Below are 18,844 nucleotides of genomic sequence, written 5' to 3' on the forward strand. Positions count from 1 at the left end.
ATTACTAAATCAAAAAGAACAGGACAGGGCCTATGGGAGTGATTTAAATATATTCAAAACATTATTGATCTTTAATTTTTTTCTATCATTATTGTTTTATTTTAGTGAGAATAAAACTCTCCATCTGGCTTTTATTTAGGTTCGTTCCTGACCTTTATACCACAGCCCAATTTTCCTACCTACTGGGAATTTTAGGAGTCTTATCCTCCCAGAAGGAGAGGATATCTACAAACCCATGTCACAGATGTTTTGAGAACCATTGATGGTTTCCAAGAATTAAAAAAACACACAAAACAAACAAAACAAAACAAAACAAAAAAACACCACAAAACTTTTCTGGAGAATTAATTCTCTTCTTTCCTCTGTGCTTTGCAGGATTCTACCTTGTCAGCCTTGAGCCAGCATCGTCTTTGTGTATTTTTTTTTCTTTAAATCAGGAGCCAGGTTGATAAATCACTTGTCAGATTTAAATGGGATTACCTCAACACCTTGGGCGCCTCCTGCCAGCAGTCTATCAGACTGCCGCCATCAGACACATTTCAAAATGATTCTGTAGTTATTTCGGATTCAGATTTTTCTCATCTCATTTTCTTGCTTTCTTGTCTTTTCTCAACCCATTAAACTCGCCTTGCATTATTCATCTCCCCCTGCAGCCTGAACTTCCTTCTTTAAAGGAAGCTGCAAACTGCTTTCATGCAAGAGGACTAAGCAATGTCAAGGCTCCCCCTAGTAGCAGATAGGGTGTATTTTATTTCGTATGTAAAAAGATGCGTGTTTCGTAGTGGAAAATGTGGAATTCTTCTTGAGCTACACTATGTGTATGTTTGTCATCTAGAAAGTACAAATGGCGTGACGTATCACCCTGAGCCCTGGATCAGGAGAATGAGAATTTGGAGTCAGAGCAATATGTTTTTTTCTAACTCTATGATCCCGTGCTATCTGATCTCTTGGAGGCTTAATGTCCTAGTGTTCAATAATGTTTCCATAATACTGACTTCAAAGGGTTGATTTGATGATTAAATAAGGTAACACAGGCGAAGAAGGCATCATGACAATGCCTAACACATAACAAGTACTGAACAAATGTTTGTTCCATCCAAATCCGAGCGCTTATTCTCTTAATAAGCTCAGTGGTATGGATGCCGCTACGGGAGTTTATGACCCTGGAAGATTTAGAATCAATCTGGAGGGCTCATAGAGTCCACGAGAAGTTGTCTTTGTCAAGAGAAGGGAGAGGATTTATGGCAGGGACAGAGATAACAGGAAAGGACAATGTATTAGGCATTGAATGAGAGTCAGGAACAAGTCAAAGGAGAGAGGACGGCTGGGGTGGGGAAGGGAGGGGCGTGGGCAGAGCAGAGGAGGTAGAGCAGGCTGAATGGAGTTGCTCATTTCCTGCACCTGAGTCACATTATTTTTGGTGCCCTGAAGGCTTAGCTTATCTGTGATTTCCCTCATGGGGTTTTAGATTTTATTGAGAGAGACCTGTGTGACTCTATCTGTTTACATATTTTTGCTTCTATTTAGTCAGAAGCATTTCATGCTTTCAAAATCACCTTAAAATAAATCAGAGCAGGGGAATTTTTACTTTTCATTTTGTTAGAACTCACCATTTCAGTGTCCCTGGAGAGTGCTCTGCCCACGTTTGTGGAGCATCAGAGGAAGGTTTCCTTCCCCCTCCCTCAGAGTTCAAAGCGGAGAGTACCCCCAAAGGCTTACATCAAATTGAGTTGGGATGAGCCACACGGGGCTGTTGTGATCCTCCTAAGGCAGGAATGAATAGCAGATGGGATTCTGGTTGTATTTTCTAGGGCACAAAAACTGTGTGGAAACTATATGTCGCATACACCTTGACCCCAGCTTCACATCCTCTTGGCTCACTTTTTAAGCTCTAGCTGTCCTGCTTTCTCTTGATTTTTGTCCTAGGGATTCTCTGATGATGTGGGAACTGCCCCACAGTCATTTGTAGTAGACCCAGAAGGGTTAGGGAATTAATATCCTCCCTCGAGGTATCAGAGCCTACAGGTAAATGCTCCCTCTTCCATTCCTCAAGGGGATACTTCTGAGCACCACCCACAGCTCCTTTGAAGATCTCTGACAGCAATGATACGAGCAATGGGAGGGAGGAATTAGGATTGTTTTGTTATTATCCGGTAGTCACACTGCCTGTGAAGTGGTATAGTGTTATTTGAAAGTGGCCTTGGATTAGCTGTCAATGTGTATTGTGAACTCTAGGGTAAGCACTAAAAAAAAAGTAAAAATAATAAAAGAGCTATAACCAATATGCTAACAGAGACAATTGAATCGTATCACGTGCTGGATTAAAACCACAACAGGCAGAAAAACAATAGAAACAAGACAAAAATAGAAACAAAAAACAAGAGCAACAAATAGAAAACAGTAATGAATATGGTAGATATTAATCCAATTATATCAAGAATTATTTGGATGTTAATGGATTAAGTACACCAATTAAAAGACAGATTGTGAGAGTGAATCAGAAAACAAGACCCAACTATAGTTGCCTACAAGAAACCCACTTTAAAGAAGACTCATAGATTAAAAGTGAATTAATGGAGAAAAATATACCAGGCTGAAACTAATTTAAAAGAAAGCAAGAGTAGCTAGCTATATTAATTTCAAACAGAGCAGACTTCAAATCAAGGAGAGATATCAGGGATAAAGAAGGTCATTACTTTGCGCCACTAGATATGGCTACGCTAATAATAGGAGAAAAGGGGAAATAGCAGATGTTGATTGTGAACAGCATGAGAAGTTTGATATTTCTAAAGGATAATTTTAAAAAATTCATACAAATACACAGTGAATATGTGTCAAACAACTTATTTAACTCATTAATTAATTGATGAAGAAACCAGTAAGATGTTACAGCTGGGTTGAAGGAGAATCCAGTGAGCAGACAAATATACAAGTCCATCAGGAAGACTGAAGTGAATTTGCTAAACAGATGTAAAACTGGCAACGTTCATCAGTATCTACAAGGTGATATCTAATTGTATTCCATTGAATACAATTTACGTTTCTATAAACAAGGATCATTTGCATTACTCTCAGTTTTCTCCAATTTACAGACCTGTAACATAACTCCAAGATAATGAATAATGAGGTAACCAAGATGGGTGACTAGATAGGATACCCTCCAAACTTTGCCCATTTCCAAGTCTTTAACCATTTTTCTTGACGATCTTTATGGAGAGGATGGGAATGAGGGGTAGGGAAAAAGTGACTAATTTTTCCAAAAACTGGCCCTAGTTTGAACCAGTCAGTAGCTTCCTTGTGTTTTTTTTCTACCTCTCCAAAGCTTCTTTAAGGCAGGGATGGCGTAGTAATAAAGGTTTCTGTATGTCTTGAAGCATCCAGCACAGAGCTCTGAAGTGCTCAGCATTGTATTAGAGTATTGGGGACACAAACATAAGTCCACTTCTGTTGATGATTGGAATGTTTCAGTGAATTCATCCTCCAGGCATATCCAGTATTCTTAAGACTTTGCATTTTGTGTTGTGTTGTTCACCTAAAGCAGACGTTGTCAATAATTTACCTTCTGAAAGAGATGGAAACAGAAATAAGCAAAAATCTCTTCACAATGCCCCACGTTATACCAGCTTTCTGGATCTCTCTGGGGTTTGTGCCTTAGGGCCAGGTCATAGGTGAGACCTCACTAATGAGCTGTTATAATTAAATTCTCCCGGATGGAGCCCAAGTTTTACTTAATTATGGCTTTTATCAAATCAGATAACTGGCTGGAACATTCCAGAACAGACCTGGAGCTTTGATAGATTTTCTTTAAAACATTTATTATTATTTTAGTTTTCCTATTATTTGGGTTCGGTGAGAAGGATAATTTTTTTCACTTTATCATGCTGTGAAATTTTTTTTATCTTAGTCATGATAAAAATGTTTATTGAAATGCAGTGTTCTCATTTGAATCATGTATTTCTCATCTGCATGCTTCCTCTTCATGAATATGGAGAGGATCTTTGTCTATATTTTCTATCTTGAAATGTAGCTTTTCAGAACACGGTTCAACTATGGGCCCATAAGCTGCCCTGTCCCCAGGATTTTCTAACGGCATCACAGTCTACCTGGCTGCCTCATAGCAACCTTAATCCATCTTGACACTTCTCCTTTCTCTATCTTCAGTTATCAAATCTGATGAACTCGCTTATCTCCTAAAACTGCCCTTTCATTATCACTGGCCGTTCCCAGACCCGTTATTTTCTCATGGCTGATATGCCTTCTAGCTGGTCACCTCAGTTCTAGGCTCATGTACACCTTCCAGCTGCAGGATGGATAACTGTATTGCTGGTTCTCAACATTTTCTTGAGCAAAGACTGCCCCCCTTTAAAGTTAAAAAATAACAAATCTCCAACGATCTCATGAGAGTAATTGTTCTCTGGGCTCTCAAAGGTTAAGAGAAACGTGGCCATTTCCATTTTTTGACTTTCCCAGAATATTAAAAAAAGTGAAGAGATGCCAAAATCGCTTATAAAAATTGCGGTGTGTTTTAACTGTTCACAGTTAACAAGTTTATAATTTTAACATGAGAGAAGTATGCAATGTAATTATGTCTTTCATGAGAAGACTGAAGGATTTATTGAAATATCAATTCCTAGAGCTTACAGATGGTACCATTTGGATATGGGGAACACGTTTATATTATGTGATGAGCATACGTGTAGCATTTAGGAATGCATTTGGCTACAAACAACCAAAGACCTAAGAATGTAATAAGTAGGTATTTGTATGTCTCACATCAAGAAATATGGAGATGGGGGAGACCAAGGATGCTATTCAACTGTGCTGTCAGGGACCCAGGTTCTTTCTTCCTCTCCACTTTTCCATATGCAAGATGTAGGCTTTTGTTATAATGCTTGCCACCCCGTGGTTACAAGACGGCTGCTATAGCTCTTACACTATGCCCTACTTCCAGCAGGAAGAAGACAGAAAGGCAAGGGGTAACAAAGGGAAAGGCCACACTTAAAAGCAAAAATGGTTTTCTCCTGTCAAAACTTTACTTTCTTATTCAAAAAGAGATACTAGCCCCAGGAATTTCCACCTCCTTTTCATCGGCCAAGATTATAACATTGTTAGCCACAGCAGTAAGGGAGGCTGGAAAATTGAGTATATTGTTTTCTAGCCTTTTTGGAAGTAGAAGGCAAATGAAAAGAGAGTTGGGAATGAATGTTGAGTGAATCCTATTTGTAGCTTTTACCAGTCTTCTTTGAAACTTGCCAGTGTATCTTTGTAGCTGTTGGTACCACTTCTGGAGCTGTTATCATCTGTCCACTTGGGACCCCAACAGAGAGATAGCTTAGGTCACGTGACCCTTCTGATTTGCTGACTGAGAAAGTACTGAAAAAGCTGTTATGTGCATGAATTTGTAGTTTATTAATCACACCTCTATAGACTTAAAACATAGTCATATATATGTAAGACTTTGTTATTCTGTCTACAGATAAAATGGATCATGGACCCCTTCATATCACCCCACTGTCCCTCACAGGTTCACTACTCTACAGCATGCCGGTTTCCTTTCTGAAACACAGATATGGTCATGTCACCACAACCTTGCTTAAAAACCTTTAGTTCTTTTTTGCCTACAGAAGAAATTCTAAAATGATTAGCATTGGATTTAAGGCCCTTTACAACTGGCCCAACCAACCCTTGGCCTTATCTCTGCCCCCTCTCACTTTGCTCCAGCCTTAACAAGCTGCTTTGTTATGCCTCTGGGCCTTTGCACGTGCTGTTTGCACTGGACGTTCTTCTCTCTCTTCCCCATCTGCTGAAGACCTGCTTTAGGCCCATATTAGATGTCACGCTGTCTGTGTAGCTTTCCCCAGGGCCCTGAGGTGGAGTGGGTGAGCCCTGCTGTGCCTCCTAAAGTACTTTATTTGTTCCTTTTATGGCACATTGCCTATTTATTGTGATTGCTTATGAGTTGACTAGTTCCCAAGGGAAACATTCTCATCCATCTTTCTATTTCTAGAGTCCAGAATAGAACCTGGAATATTGAGGGAATTACTATGTGTCTGCTGAATGAATAAATGAAAGAATAAAGGAAAATGGGCAGGGAGTTTATTGTAAGGCCTTCACTTAGATCAAATTAAAAAAAACAGACTGCTGCTTGTTCTTCCTTCTAGAACAGACCTTAACTAACATAGAACAGACCTTCGTTAACATAAAACCAGACCTCTGCTAATAGGATCAGACCTTATTAAGATATATGTTTAATACTTAAAAAAACAACAACACAAAAGCTGCCTTGCATTTCAGGAGTTGGAGGGGTCTGTTTCCTGCCACTAAGGTGCTTTAATTTTCTCTTGATTGCCAGAAAAGCACTTTGGATGTGGGCCACCCCCATGGGGTCAGTCATGACCATGGTGTTTAAAAGAGTTGTTTGCTAACCCTTGGGTGTCCTCGTGAGGTTCCCCCCTTTGTGTGTGAAGTTCTTTTGATCTTAACACCAAAGCTGTCCTTCAGGCACAGCAAACCAGGGTGTTTCTTCTGTTGTGGGTTGCAGGCGGCTCATCAGGGTCTTGGGGAGGCATCTGCATGTGCATGCAAATCTATTTTCTACCCACCTACCACATGCATGTGTGTCAGCCGACACTACTCCTTACCCTCCAGGCAGACCTCCTCATGCCCCATAAAGAGTTTTTGTGTGAATTAGGAAAAGGTACTCCCCTGCATGGCTTGGCGACCTGTCCCTATTTTGTGCAAAGAGAAAGGCTTTCTTTCCTCTGGGAGGACGTAACCGGCACAAGCCAATGTTAATTGGGTATTGGTAATGGCCTTGCTCAAAGAAGGCTCATAGACTTCTTTTATAATAACTATTTACTTCTTTATTTTTATTATTTTATTTACTATTTATCGATTTGTATTTTTATAATAGTTTTTAATTTTAGAACAGTTTTAGATTTACAGAAAATTGGCAAAAATAATACAGAGTTCCCATGTACCCCCTACCCAGTTTCTCCCCTCATTGACAAATATATGGTATATTTGTCACAATCTGTGAACCAATGTTGAGACATTGTTATTAACTAAAGTACAGTTATTCAAATTTCCTTAGTTGTTCTTTTTCTTCTTTTTTTTGTTTGTTTCTTTTTGTTTTTTACCTAACGTTCTTTCTAAGTTTCAAGACCCCATCAGGATTCCACATTACATTTAGTCATCATGCCTTCTTAGGCTCCCCTAGCCTGTGACAGTGTTTTAGACTTTCTTTCTTTCTTTTCTTTTCTTTTTTTTTTTTTTGATAACCTTGGCCGTTTTGAGGAGTACTGGTTGGGTGTTTTGCAGAATGTCCCTCAGTTGGGATTGGATTTGTCTGATGTTTTCCCCGTGACTGGATTGGTTGTATTAATAGGTTTTATTATTATTTAGGTATGGTAAGGCCACCAGATGAGGGGATGACTGCCAGTGAAAAGATTGTTAATATTCATGGATCCCAAAAGAGGGGGTACACATCACACCAAGGAAGCAATTCTGAGAAACACGAGTCAGTTAGATGGTGGGGGTGAGGACCGTGAACAAGAGTCTGTATTGTGGTTTCTGCAGGAAGGAACGGGCAAGGCAGGCTGAGCCCGCTTAGGATTGGCGAGTTGGAATAATTTCAGTGGCTCTGGGGCAAAGGGGGCTGTCCCTAGTTGTCTAGTACCTACCCTGGTGTGCTGGGAGCAGGTAGATAGTGGTCTGGCATGTGAAAGCTAGGTAAGGGAGTGTAAGCTAGGTTGGGAGTGTGGGCTCTGTAGTTTGTATTTGAAAAGCATGCCCCTGGGAGGAAGACTCTTCCTGAAGAGTTGAGTGAAGGGAGGAGGCAGGAGATGAAGGAGGCAGGAGGACAAGGCCAGGTGACTCAGGTTATTATTGGATTGTCCAGAACAAGGCCTGTCTGGGATACACATGTAGGGCAGATGTTAAAGCATCACGTTTCCAGAAGTTAGAAACATGTTTAATACACTGGGGTTATATGTTTTGGGGGGGAAGACCACAGAGGTAAAGTGCCGTTTTCATCATATCAAAGGTACATAATATCAATGTAACTTATCACTGTTGATATCGACCTTGGTTACCTGGCTGATCAGGCACTATTTTGTGGCATCATATTTATTTTGTGTCTGCCTTTGACGTTCATCTTGTATGTTTGAAGTGTTTGTAGGGCAGGATATCCATAAACACGCAGTGTAATTTTCCTTGCGTTTTGATTTTCCAGGAGAATGAACCTGTCTATTGTGAGTTCTCCTTAGAGTTGGGCCCTCTTTGAGGTGGGTGACTCCACAGAATGGAGTCTTGAAACCCTGGGCCTTAGGCGAGCTGAGTGCATAGGGCAGACTTGTGTCTGAACATCCTTATGATTCTCTAAAATGGTAGTCCTTTGTATTGAATTTGTGTTGTTCTCTAAAAGGTAGTCCTTCCAGCTGCTGAATAAATATGTAAGTAATACCTACAGCCCTATCAGAAGTTGATCGCCACTGAACGAGACAGGATATATAGTAATCCATAATACTTAACTGTAAGTCAAAATATTTAGAGTGTTAGCCTGTTGCTACATGTAAATTGAAAAATCTCCGGCTACTCCGTAAATTGCCTGACCAATATCCTTTGGGGGTCCTCTGCTTTTGGTGGAGATCATGGGCGTGTAGAAATTTCTGTTAATGCTTTGGAAAATGCTGAGTCGGGCAAGGCAGGCCATGGAGTTGGTTGGTAACTCACCCGCATATCTTTTGTTCCCTTATGTCTCAGGGTCTATGTCGCAGAACTGTCTGTGGAACTCTCTCATCGACGGGCTCACAGAGAATGTCAAGGAGAAACCACGGCCAATGATTGTCCATGACCCCCGACCACCGGAAGAAATCCTCGCCGATGAATTGCCTCCGCTTGACAGCCCCGAAGCCTTGGTGAAGACATCCTTCAGGTTTGGTGGATTGCAACTCAGTTTGTCTTTTCTTATTTGCCTGTGGAGTGATTTCAATCCAGTTGGATGAATCATCGGCGTGGCCAGCACATTACCTCATTTCTTTGCACTGAGCAAATTAGAATTGATGAAGGAGTGTTGGAATTAATGCTGGCTGGACTTCTGGCTGGATTTCCTGAATATAGGGAAGATCGTATCAGTAGTTAAGTTGCTGTTGGTGCCTAATTGGTATTGGCATTTAAATGCTGAGGCAAAGGATTTACTGATGTTGGCAGTTTGAATTGGATTAATGAGTCTTTTGCTTCAAAGGAGGATGACGCATGGAGATAAGTACACAGAGAAAAAGCACATGGTGGGAATTAATTCCGCTCTGTGCCTTTAGAGTCTCTTTCTGGGGAAGGTTTCTAGTTGTAAGAGATGTGAGAGCTGCTGCCTCCTGAAAGGAAGCAAGAATCTTCTTGTGTGATGTCCCAGGTGGTGTTTACTCCGTTCTCGTTTACTGTTTAGTTGCGCACCTTCCTGCAAAGGCCTCTTTCTTTGTCTTTCTGTACTGTACTCCTCTTTCATCCGGACTCTGTCTCTTACCTTCTTACCTGTATTAAATAAAAATCAATCTGGGTATGGATGAGGTGTATAAAAGTGATTCTTTTTTTTTTTTTTTTTAATGGCTTTTTCAAACTCACTTTTGAAATACATGATAGTACTGGTATCAGAAGTTAAGATTTAATGATTTTGCTAGCCTGCCTTTCTCTCCTTTCTCCCTGTTACCCTAATTTGACTTCTTTTGCCTTTCTTTTCATTGTATAATGCTTTCATACTCTCCACAGGGCTAGTAGAACATACAAACCTTGTTTTTCTTTCCCTATAAACAATTCCGACAACTCGTGGAGTCCATGAAATATATTTGAAAAATGTGCTCTCTTTTGCATCCAGTTGGTGTGTGTAACCACTCAGTAAAAAGCCCTTTCACTGTGTGAAGGTTCTTTGTGTAGACGGAATTATACATGAGTTCTGAAGAGCAGTGATGAATAGGAGCTTGGGTTTCTTTATGTAATGTGACTGATGCCTAGGGGAACAAGAATTGCAAGGCAAATGCCTTTGTTACTCCTGGTATGGGTTTGGTTACTATACTGTGAGATTAAAAAAAAACAACAACAACAGTCCAATAGAGAGAAGTACAGTCTGTGAAGCTGCGATTCTCAGAAGAGGGATATTCTAAGTTACCCAGGTAGGAAAATTGGACTTTGGCAAGTGGGTGTACTGGAATTTAGTTTCAATTCTGTCACTACTGATAGATTGCTTCATCGCTTTGAACCTTCATTTTCTTAACTGTCACATGTGAGGGTTGGAGTAGAACAGTGGTTCTCACAGTGAAGCGTGTGTCACAGACACCGGGTGGTCTGTGAGGACAGACTGTTGGGCTCACGTCCATGTCAGGGTGGGGTCCGAGGATGTGCCTCTTGAACAAGCTTCAGTAGCTTATGCTGCTGGTCCAGCGACCATACTTGGAGGACCACTGGGCTAGATATTTAATATCCCGTTGAACTCTAAAATAGTTTGCTGTGTTAATTTGAGCAGGTCACTTATCTAATTTGGCCTAAGTTTTTCCTTCTTTGCTATAGAGATAAAGATACTCACTTTCCAGGGTTGTTGGGGGAGATTTAAAGGAGGTAATACATGTGAAAGAGACAAGTCAGTGTCTGGCAGCCAGGATATGCTCAGTAAGTACTAATTTCCTGTTTCTGCCCAACACTCACTGGAAACCCTGTCTGCCTTTGAATGTATATGCACACAGAGGAAATAGGATCAGACTTGGGCTTTGTGGCTCCCTCCAGGTGCAGACACTGGGCTCTGAAAGCTCACTAAGCCTCTGGCATGAAAAGTCTGCTTTCAAAACCTGAGACTTTTGCAAAGAAGAAAGTGGGAACTATAAGTAGATAAAGAGGCTTCTGTGTCTGGAAAGTAGACACTCCTGGGAAATGCCCTCAGGTGCCTGTTTTCCTCATCCCTCATGACATGTCCCTTTGAACCTGCTGTTCCGCTCAGGTCTTCCTTTCTTTTCTTTTCTTTTCTTTCTTTCTTTCTTTCTTTCTTTCTTTCTTTCTTTCTTTCTTTCTTTCTTTCTTTCTTTCTTTCTTTCTTTCTTTCTTTCTTTCTTTCTTTCTTTCTTTTTAAAGATTTTATTGGGGAAGGGGAACAGGACTTTATTGGGGAACAATGGTCAAATTGTTGTCCTTTCGATCTTAGTTGTGGAGGGTTCTGTTCAGCTTCAAGTTGTTGTTCTTTCAGTCTTAGTTGTGGAGGGCGCAGCTCAGCTCCAGGTCCAGTTGCCGTTGCTAGTTGCAGGGGGCACAGCGCACCATCCCTTGCGGAAGTCGAACCGGCAACCTTGTGGTTGAGAGGACGCGCTCCAACCAACTGAGCCTTCTGGGAGCTCAGCGGCAGCTCAGCTCAAGGTGCCGTGTTCAATTTTAGTTGCAGGGGGCGCTGCCCACCATCCCTTGCGGGACTCGAGGAATTGAACTGGCAACCTTGTGGTTGAGAGCCCACTGGCCCATGTGGGAATCGAACCGGCAGCCTTCGGAGTTAGGAGCACGGAGCTCTAACCGCCTGAGCCACCGGGCCGGCCCCTTCCTTTCTTTCTTTGATTAAAGTTGTCTATTGGGGTGACACTGGTTAGTAAAGTTATATAGGTTCCAAGTGTCCAATTCTATAATAAATCATCTATATATCACATTGTGTGCTTACTACCCAGAGTCAGTTCTCCTTCCACAGTTTTTCTTAAAAGAGATGACAGTAAACTGACGCTGGAACTTAAGGAAGCGAGAGTAAGTCCCGTCAGTCAGATCAGTGACAGGAATCTCAGGACCAGACTCTAGAGGACCCAAGAGAACAGGAAAGAGCCGGCTGCTGAGAGCCTTTTCTCTCCTCAGCCTCCATTGTGCACCATTTGCAAAGGTGAGACCCAGCCCAGATTGCATTGGATGTCGGGGAAACCAGTGTTTATCGAGCATCTGTTGTGTCCAGGAACTGTCCATTCAATTGCTCCTTTACTCTCCCCAAACCCTGGCAAGGTGAGTAATGTTATACCACTGGTACAGGTGGCAGAGTTGGAAATTTCAACCCAGTCCCCCTGGGTCCAAAGCTGTGGTCTCTCCACCATGTTCTACTACCATCACATCACCGTGGCTTTCATGCTTCTGGCTTTGCTGTTGGTGAAATAAAATTGCGTGATTGGTTCTAATATTTTGCCTGTGCAATTCGGATGTATGTACATAATTTGATGCTTCTCCTATGAGACTGACCCTGTTTTGTTACACTAAATCCTTTTTCTAGGCTAAACTTGCATTTTTAGTACACCCACCCTTTTGGGATAGGAACCCCGTAAGGCAGTGCTTCTTAAGCTTTACGTCCAATGAGTTCCTTGGGGGATCCTATTTAACACAGACCTAGATTCAGTGGGTCTGGATTGCAGCCTGTGAATCTGCATTTCTACAAGCTCCCACGTGATCTGATGGTCTGGGGAATCACCCTGCGTATTGAGCCATGGGCTGTGGAATACCACAGGTATGAGTTTGCAAACACTTCTCCAAACTACCGTGTTTCCCCAAAAATAAGACCTAGCCAGACCATTAGCTCTAATGTGTCTTTTGGAGCAAAAATTAATATAAGACCTGGTCTTATTTTAATATAATATAAGACCCAGTCTTATGTAATATAATAAGACTGGGTCTTACATAATATAAGACCGGGTATACTATACTATACTATACTATACTATACTATACTATACTATACTATACTATACTATACTATAATGTAATACTGGGTCTTATATTAATTTTGCTCCAAAAGACACATGAGAGTTGATGGTCCGGCTAGGTCTTATTTTGGGGGAAACACGGTATGTGATTTGAGTCATGGTTTTGAGTCTCAGTTTCCTCATTTTACAAATGGAGACAGTGAAATAGCAACACAAGCGTTGGGGACTGTTGCTAGGATTAAGAGGGCAAATGGATGTGACAGCCCTTCATTCCTTCTCTCTGTTTTCAAAATCCTGTGGAGGAGTGGACTGCTCCTCCATGCCTGGCCCCCTTCTTCTGTGTCTGAGTTGTGTCATGAGCCCCAGGCTGCAAATATTAGCCTTGTGGGTGCCTTGTGAGCAAGGCTGGCCACGGGCCTGGCCTCCTTGGACAGCAGTGGGAATTCTGAAGCCATCCAGTGCATTGGCCATCTCAGTTACTTCCCTGGATTTATACGATTCAGCCTAGGTTGAGTTGCCAGGTCTGATAATTTTGCATTTGGAAGAAGAGCACACTCACGCCCTAGAGAATCACTGTGGGACTTGATGAGCTCTCTTCCCGCGTAGAATGGACTTATTTGGGCTTTGGCAAAAGCGTTCCTGATTCTATACATAGCTCACTAAGAATATGTTGCAGAGAGCAGAACTGCACTGAGCCAACATCCTTGGCTATGGATGAGATTAAGGCCTTGTCAGATCCCATTTAATGGATTGTGTTTTCCATGAAGAATTAAATCGTTGAACTCAGCCTCATTTTGGCTTTTGGCAGTCATTTTTCCACCGGGGGCTGCAGCCAAGAAGCCAGTTTCTGACTTGATTATTTTCAGGAAATATGCAATCTGGCTGAGGATATGGCATGGCATGGTGTGGGGTGGTATCCCCTGCAGCTCTGGACCCCACCCCAGCATGAGTCATAGGTTAAAATTCCCAGTTGGTTCATGGGAAGTCTGATCACACATCTTTCTGTATCACCGTATGTTGCGCACCCACTAGGAACTCTGGGGACACCTACTTCCCTGACTTTGTGCTGCCTCCCTGAAGGTGATGTTTTCCCCCTCTAATCTTTATTTGTCCACACCACTAGAGTCTTCCTCAAATGAGAGCATGAATTATGAGGGTTTTTTTAACTCAGAGGAATTTCTGTTGCGATGTTGGCTTTCCCAGAAGGGAAATATTTAGGCTTCTCTTTGTAAGTTTCATGAACACGTTTTCCAGTGCTGGAAATTGACAAAACATACATGATATGGGTACCATTCCTCATGCATTCCTGGGCCTTTCACAGTGTTTCGGGAAACACTGTCTCCGTCGTGGTCATGTCGAGGCAGCTCTCACGTCTTCGACCACAGAGAGTGTACTTGACCCGTGACCCCAACCCCTTGCGAGGAAATTTGTCTGCGTGATGGCTGAGGCTGTGTTTCCCAAGGATATTCTGAGCCAATGACTGAGAGTGTCAGGGAAGCTAAGGCTAGCTATTCTGGGAGACATGGGACTCCTCTGATGGTGACATTGGCTCAAGGACTCCCTGAAGGCCTTGCTGAACTTTTGTTAGAACTCCGCTGTGGTCTAAGATACTTATACCCAACCTTCCTTCCTTCTCTCCTTTATTGGGAGTCAGATTTACATCCTGGCTCTCCCAGCCTTCCTGGCTTCTTTCCCATTTTCTCTTACTGATGTTCCCCTTGATAAATTTCTTGCGTGTTTAATCCTGTCTTGCCATCTGCTTCTCAAAGGACCCAGGCTAACACAGTTCCCTGCCATGCTGTGACCATTTGCTGGCCCACCATGGCCAGTTCTGTGCTGTGAGCACAGCTTGAAGGCCACTGGCCTAGATCTCCTGGGCCAGTCTCTCTCTTTGAGTTTATATTTTGTATTTAATGTGTCTTCCCTGTGGGCTCTACTGATGGGGTAAACATGGAGCAGGCCACAGTTTGCTTTAGTATCTTGTACTTTTATTGCTGAAGCATTGGGATTTACTAAAGAAAGTACAACATAAGAGAGGATAATTTTAGGTCATACCCAAAATACGACTGTTTCTATGTCCAAAGGAAATGCTCAGAAATACTGAGCACTGTACAGATGGTTTGCTTATGGACACCTTCCTGGGTTCCCAGCCAGGAGAGCTGTCTCCAGGACGAACTTCCCCAGCAGAGCACATCCTTCTTCAAACCAAACACATCCTCGCTGGGCTGTTGGGGAATCCAGGTTTCCACCCACAGGAGTGGAGCTCGTCTGAGGCGTCCTGCACCCCTCACTGTACATCCCTCAGAATAACTCCCAGCAGCATATTTTACAAAGTGTAAGTGATTCATCCTGGAATAATCCCACAGGGAGGAATGGGGAGCGTCAGTACTGTCAAGCGGGGGACAAGGGCCTAGGAGCCGGCACTGGCCTCTCCCTGCCAGTGTGAAGTGTGGCTCAGCTTCCCCACGCTTCCGGATTAGGCCCAGGAAATTCTGTCCTAGGCCACGCAGACACCTGCAGTGTGTCGGGAATCTGTAAAGGAAGGCAGTCCTCGCCACCCCCAAGCCCCTCCCGCAGTACGTTGGATCCCACTGAGGTCTGGTTGTGTTTCTCATATGGTTCTAGCTCAGGTGGTCCAGCCTTTAGCCCTTGGCTACTTTGTCCCCTTGTCAACCTCACTGGCCAACTCCTCAGTCACAATCCCAGGTGATTTCTGAGGTTTGGCCTCGGGAGCTTGTGGGAACATTCTAGGCCTCTCCAAATCACACAGAGCCCAAGAGACAATTGGGAAAGCTAAAGCCTATCCTCCGTCTCCCTGACTCTACTGGCCACTGAGGTTACTTGGATGTAGACCCTCCAGTTTATGGGCAGCTGTTCCTGCAGAGAGAGAAGAGGACACGTAGGCTTCACCCCCTCCCCCCTTCTGCCCCAGTGTCCCTCCTCCCTATAATCTCCTAGTCAGAAAAGCTGGCCCTCTGGCTTTCTACTTCTCTTGCATATTCTGTCCTCCTTCTGCCCAGTACCAGGCCTGGGGCTAAGCCATAATGGTGGATGTGGAGTAAAGGGACAGATTGGCCTACACTGGGAAATAGCTCAAAAGCACCATATGTTATCCCCTAGAAACTTTTGGTGATGAATGACTTTACCGTATTTTTTTTTTTTGCAGCAAAATGAAGGTACCCTAAATAAAAATAAAGCAAAATCCTCTACAACTGTGCCTTTCAATAATGCAAATCTAGGTTTATCTACATTGGTGATTGGTCGCTCTCCTTTTCAGTGGGGGCCCCAGTTACATTTTTAACCTCATGATAATGTGACCTTATGTTTGACTCTGTGGGAATTTTGCTAACGTACTGTAGGTGTGCAAGATGTTATCAGTGGGGGAAGCTGGGTATGTGGGAATTCTCTGTACTATTTTTGCAGCTTATTGTCTGTCTATAATCATTTCAAGAAAGGTTTCAAAGCATTTAGCATAGTCCTTAATATATATTAATTGTAGTTTTTGAAATTAATAGCTATCACCAGGAATTCTGTTATTCTGCTCAAGTCCAACTCTTTGAGGTGTGTGTGTATGTGTGTGTGTGTGTGTGTGTGTGTGTGTGTGTGTGAGAGAGAGAGAGAGAGAGAGAGAGAGAGAGAGAGAGAGAGAGAGAGAGAGAGACCTCCATCTAAGAGAAAGGAGACCAAACAAATTCTAAACTTATTTCCCTTTTCTAATACCCTGAACGTCAGTGGTATCCCCAGCAACTAGAAGTGATTTCCCTCCGTGCTGTAATTTCTTCTTCTCCTGGTTGAAAAACCTTGCTGTTGACAATACTTAGTGGTCTCTGTTCTCTTCAGATTTATTATCTACTTTCTATTTCAGTGGTTCTTAGTCCAGGCTGCACCGTATACTCACAGTGATTAAACCAGCATCCCTGGGGCACGGCCTGGCAGCGGTATTTTTTAAAGGCTTCTTTGGATACGCTGAGTCCAGCAGGCACCGCAGGCTGCCCTCTGGCCTCCTGTTCCCTCCCTTCTTTTCTCTCGCACGTCCACATTCCCTTCCAGTGTGTGGCTGCCTCAGGGCAGCATTTTTCTAATGACCATTAAGGCCTTTCCTGACCATAGTTACACATACAGACTTCTCTCCCCTCTTAGAGGATTTATCTGGAGCTGGTGTCTAGAGTTTCGCAATGATCACAGACTGAGCTCTCCCACCCTGCAAGATGCCATATGTCCACACCATTTAAGATAACTGAAGTATCACCAAATGTCCCTTATGTTGTCTTTCTCCAAAAGCCAATTCAACAGAATGTCGGCAAATTGCATGTTTTCTTTTGGGAACGTGATATGAGGAAGTTTTCAAAAGCCTGTTAGGCACTGACTATTTTTACTTACTATTTCAATGGCTGACATGTTTTCACCACCTTCTGGATCAACTGACTTGGGGACAGTGCCTGAGTTTCTTAGTCACCAGTCATCCTTTCTTCACCTTCTTCAAATTGGAGTTTTGTTATAAAGCGAATATACTTACCTTGTAGAACATTTGAAAAATGGTAAAATTAAAAAAAAAATCCTAACTATAATCCCTACAATCATTTTGGCATCTTTTCTGAAACCTTTATATCTATACCTTACTTTTATACTTGTATCCTAATCTTTTTCCTGAACATTTTATCTTAAGCATATTTGCATGTTGCCTCATTGTGTGTGTGTGTGTGTGTGTGTGTGTGTGTGTGTGTGTGTGTTGGACATTTAGGTTGTTTCTAGTCTTTCACTCTTTAAAAGAATGCTGATAAAAATCTCCAGGCATCTAGATATTGCTGTATTTTACGCTGCGTCCTTAGGGTAGATTAATAGAAGTGGAAACACTGGCTCAAAGAGCACCTTGACTCTTAACAAACGACATTGCAGGAAGGGTCCTGAGTTACCCATTTCAGTGGGGCTTCTCCCGGCATTTCCAGTCAGCACTGAACCCCTTAGATTGAAGGTGATGGTGCTCATTTCTGACAGCTTTGAATGGACTCTTCTTCTTTTTTTCAAAGTAGCCTGTCCCTTCATTAAAGTCACATAGTGCCTATGCTGGTGGTTTCTGTGTTTTTTTGCTGACATACTACTCACGGGAGTGGTTTAGTCACTTTTTGTTCTGCTCCTGGCAGGCATCAATATCATCCCTCTTTTGTATATTAGCAAAGCAAGGTTCAGAAAAATTGAGTGACTTGCCCACGGGCACACACCTGAGAAGCAGCGGAGCCAAGAGTCAACTTGAATCCGTTTGGCCCCCAGAGCTTTGTACTTTCCACGCTCTGCTCGTCTGCCTATCTGGACCCTGGAGCACAGAGAATGGGTCATAAATTGTTCCTGGGGAGAGGAGTTGGGGGTAAAGAGAGTTGAAAACATGTGCCCAGGAAAGACTTCATGAGGTTCTTGCCCTCAAGGAACTTAGAGTTCAGTGGAAGAAATATAAAACTGAATCAATAATGACTATGGTACAGTAGTATTTGTTTTCCTTCTTAAAATATTACTTAGTGTATATAATATTAGACTATAACTAAAATAAATGCTATCACAGCAATAAACAGAGAAGAACATATTTACAAACAGCTTTAAGATATCACTGATATAGGAAAAAACTGCACATGTTCAAATATTCAAATGGATGAGTTTTGACACTTTATCACCTATGAAACCATTACTGTAATAAAGACAGTGAACATACCCGTCACTCTCAAAGAATCCTTGTGCCCTTTTGTCATTCTTCTTTCTAGCCCTTTCCATAGTATCCCCAATCCATTCACTGGCGACCACTGATTTGCTTTCTGTCACTATAGATTGTATAGATTAGTTTGCATTTTCTAGACTTTTATATAAATGGAATCCTATAGTATGTATCCTTTTAAAAAAAATCCTGGCACTTTCTCTTAATGTAACTATTTTAAGAGTCATCCATGTTGTTGCATGTGCCATTAGATTATTCTTTTTAATTGCTGAGTAGTATTCTATCACGTGGCTCTACCATGGTTTGCTTATCCATTCAGCTGTTGATGGACGTTGGCATTTGCCAATTTCTATAGTGTAAATATTCCCACCAGGGCCAATTTTATGTTACCAACAAGAAATCACAGAATGCAAGAGATTGGGTAGAGATGCAAGAGACAATCTGC

General features: G+C 42.3%; 1 protein-coding gene across 9 annotated transcripts in view; it reads left to right on the plus strand.

Moving 5' to 3' along the window:
* The window catches only part of PDE1C (phosphodiesterase 1C), a 483,269-nt gene that overhangs the window by 146,171 nt on the left and 318,254 nt on the right, over positions 1–18,844 (plus strand). For all 9 annotated transcript variants that reach the window (XM_074340964.2, XM_074340965.2, XM_074340966.2 and 6 more), the window contains one exon: positions 8,764–8,935. In XM_074340964.2, the coding sequence (XP_074197065.1) occupies positions 8,764–8,935 (172 nt within the window). The remainder of the gene's footprint in view (positions 1–8,763; positions 8,936–18,844) is intronic.

The sequence above is a fragment of the Rhinolophus sinicus genome, chromosome 4 (assembly GCF_057876585.1).
Source record: "Rhinolophus sinicus isolate RSI-liver-muscle chromosome 4, RSI-T2T, whole genome shotgun sequence".
Lineage (NCBI taxonomy): Eukaryota > Metazoa > Chordata > Mammalia > Chiroptera > Rhinolophidae > Rhinolophus > Rhinolophus sinicus.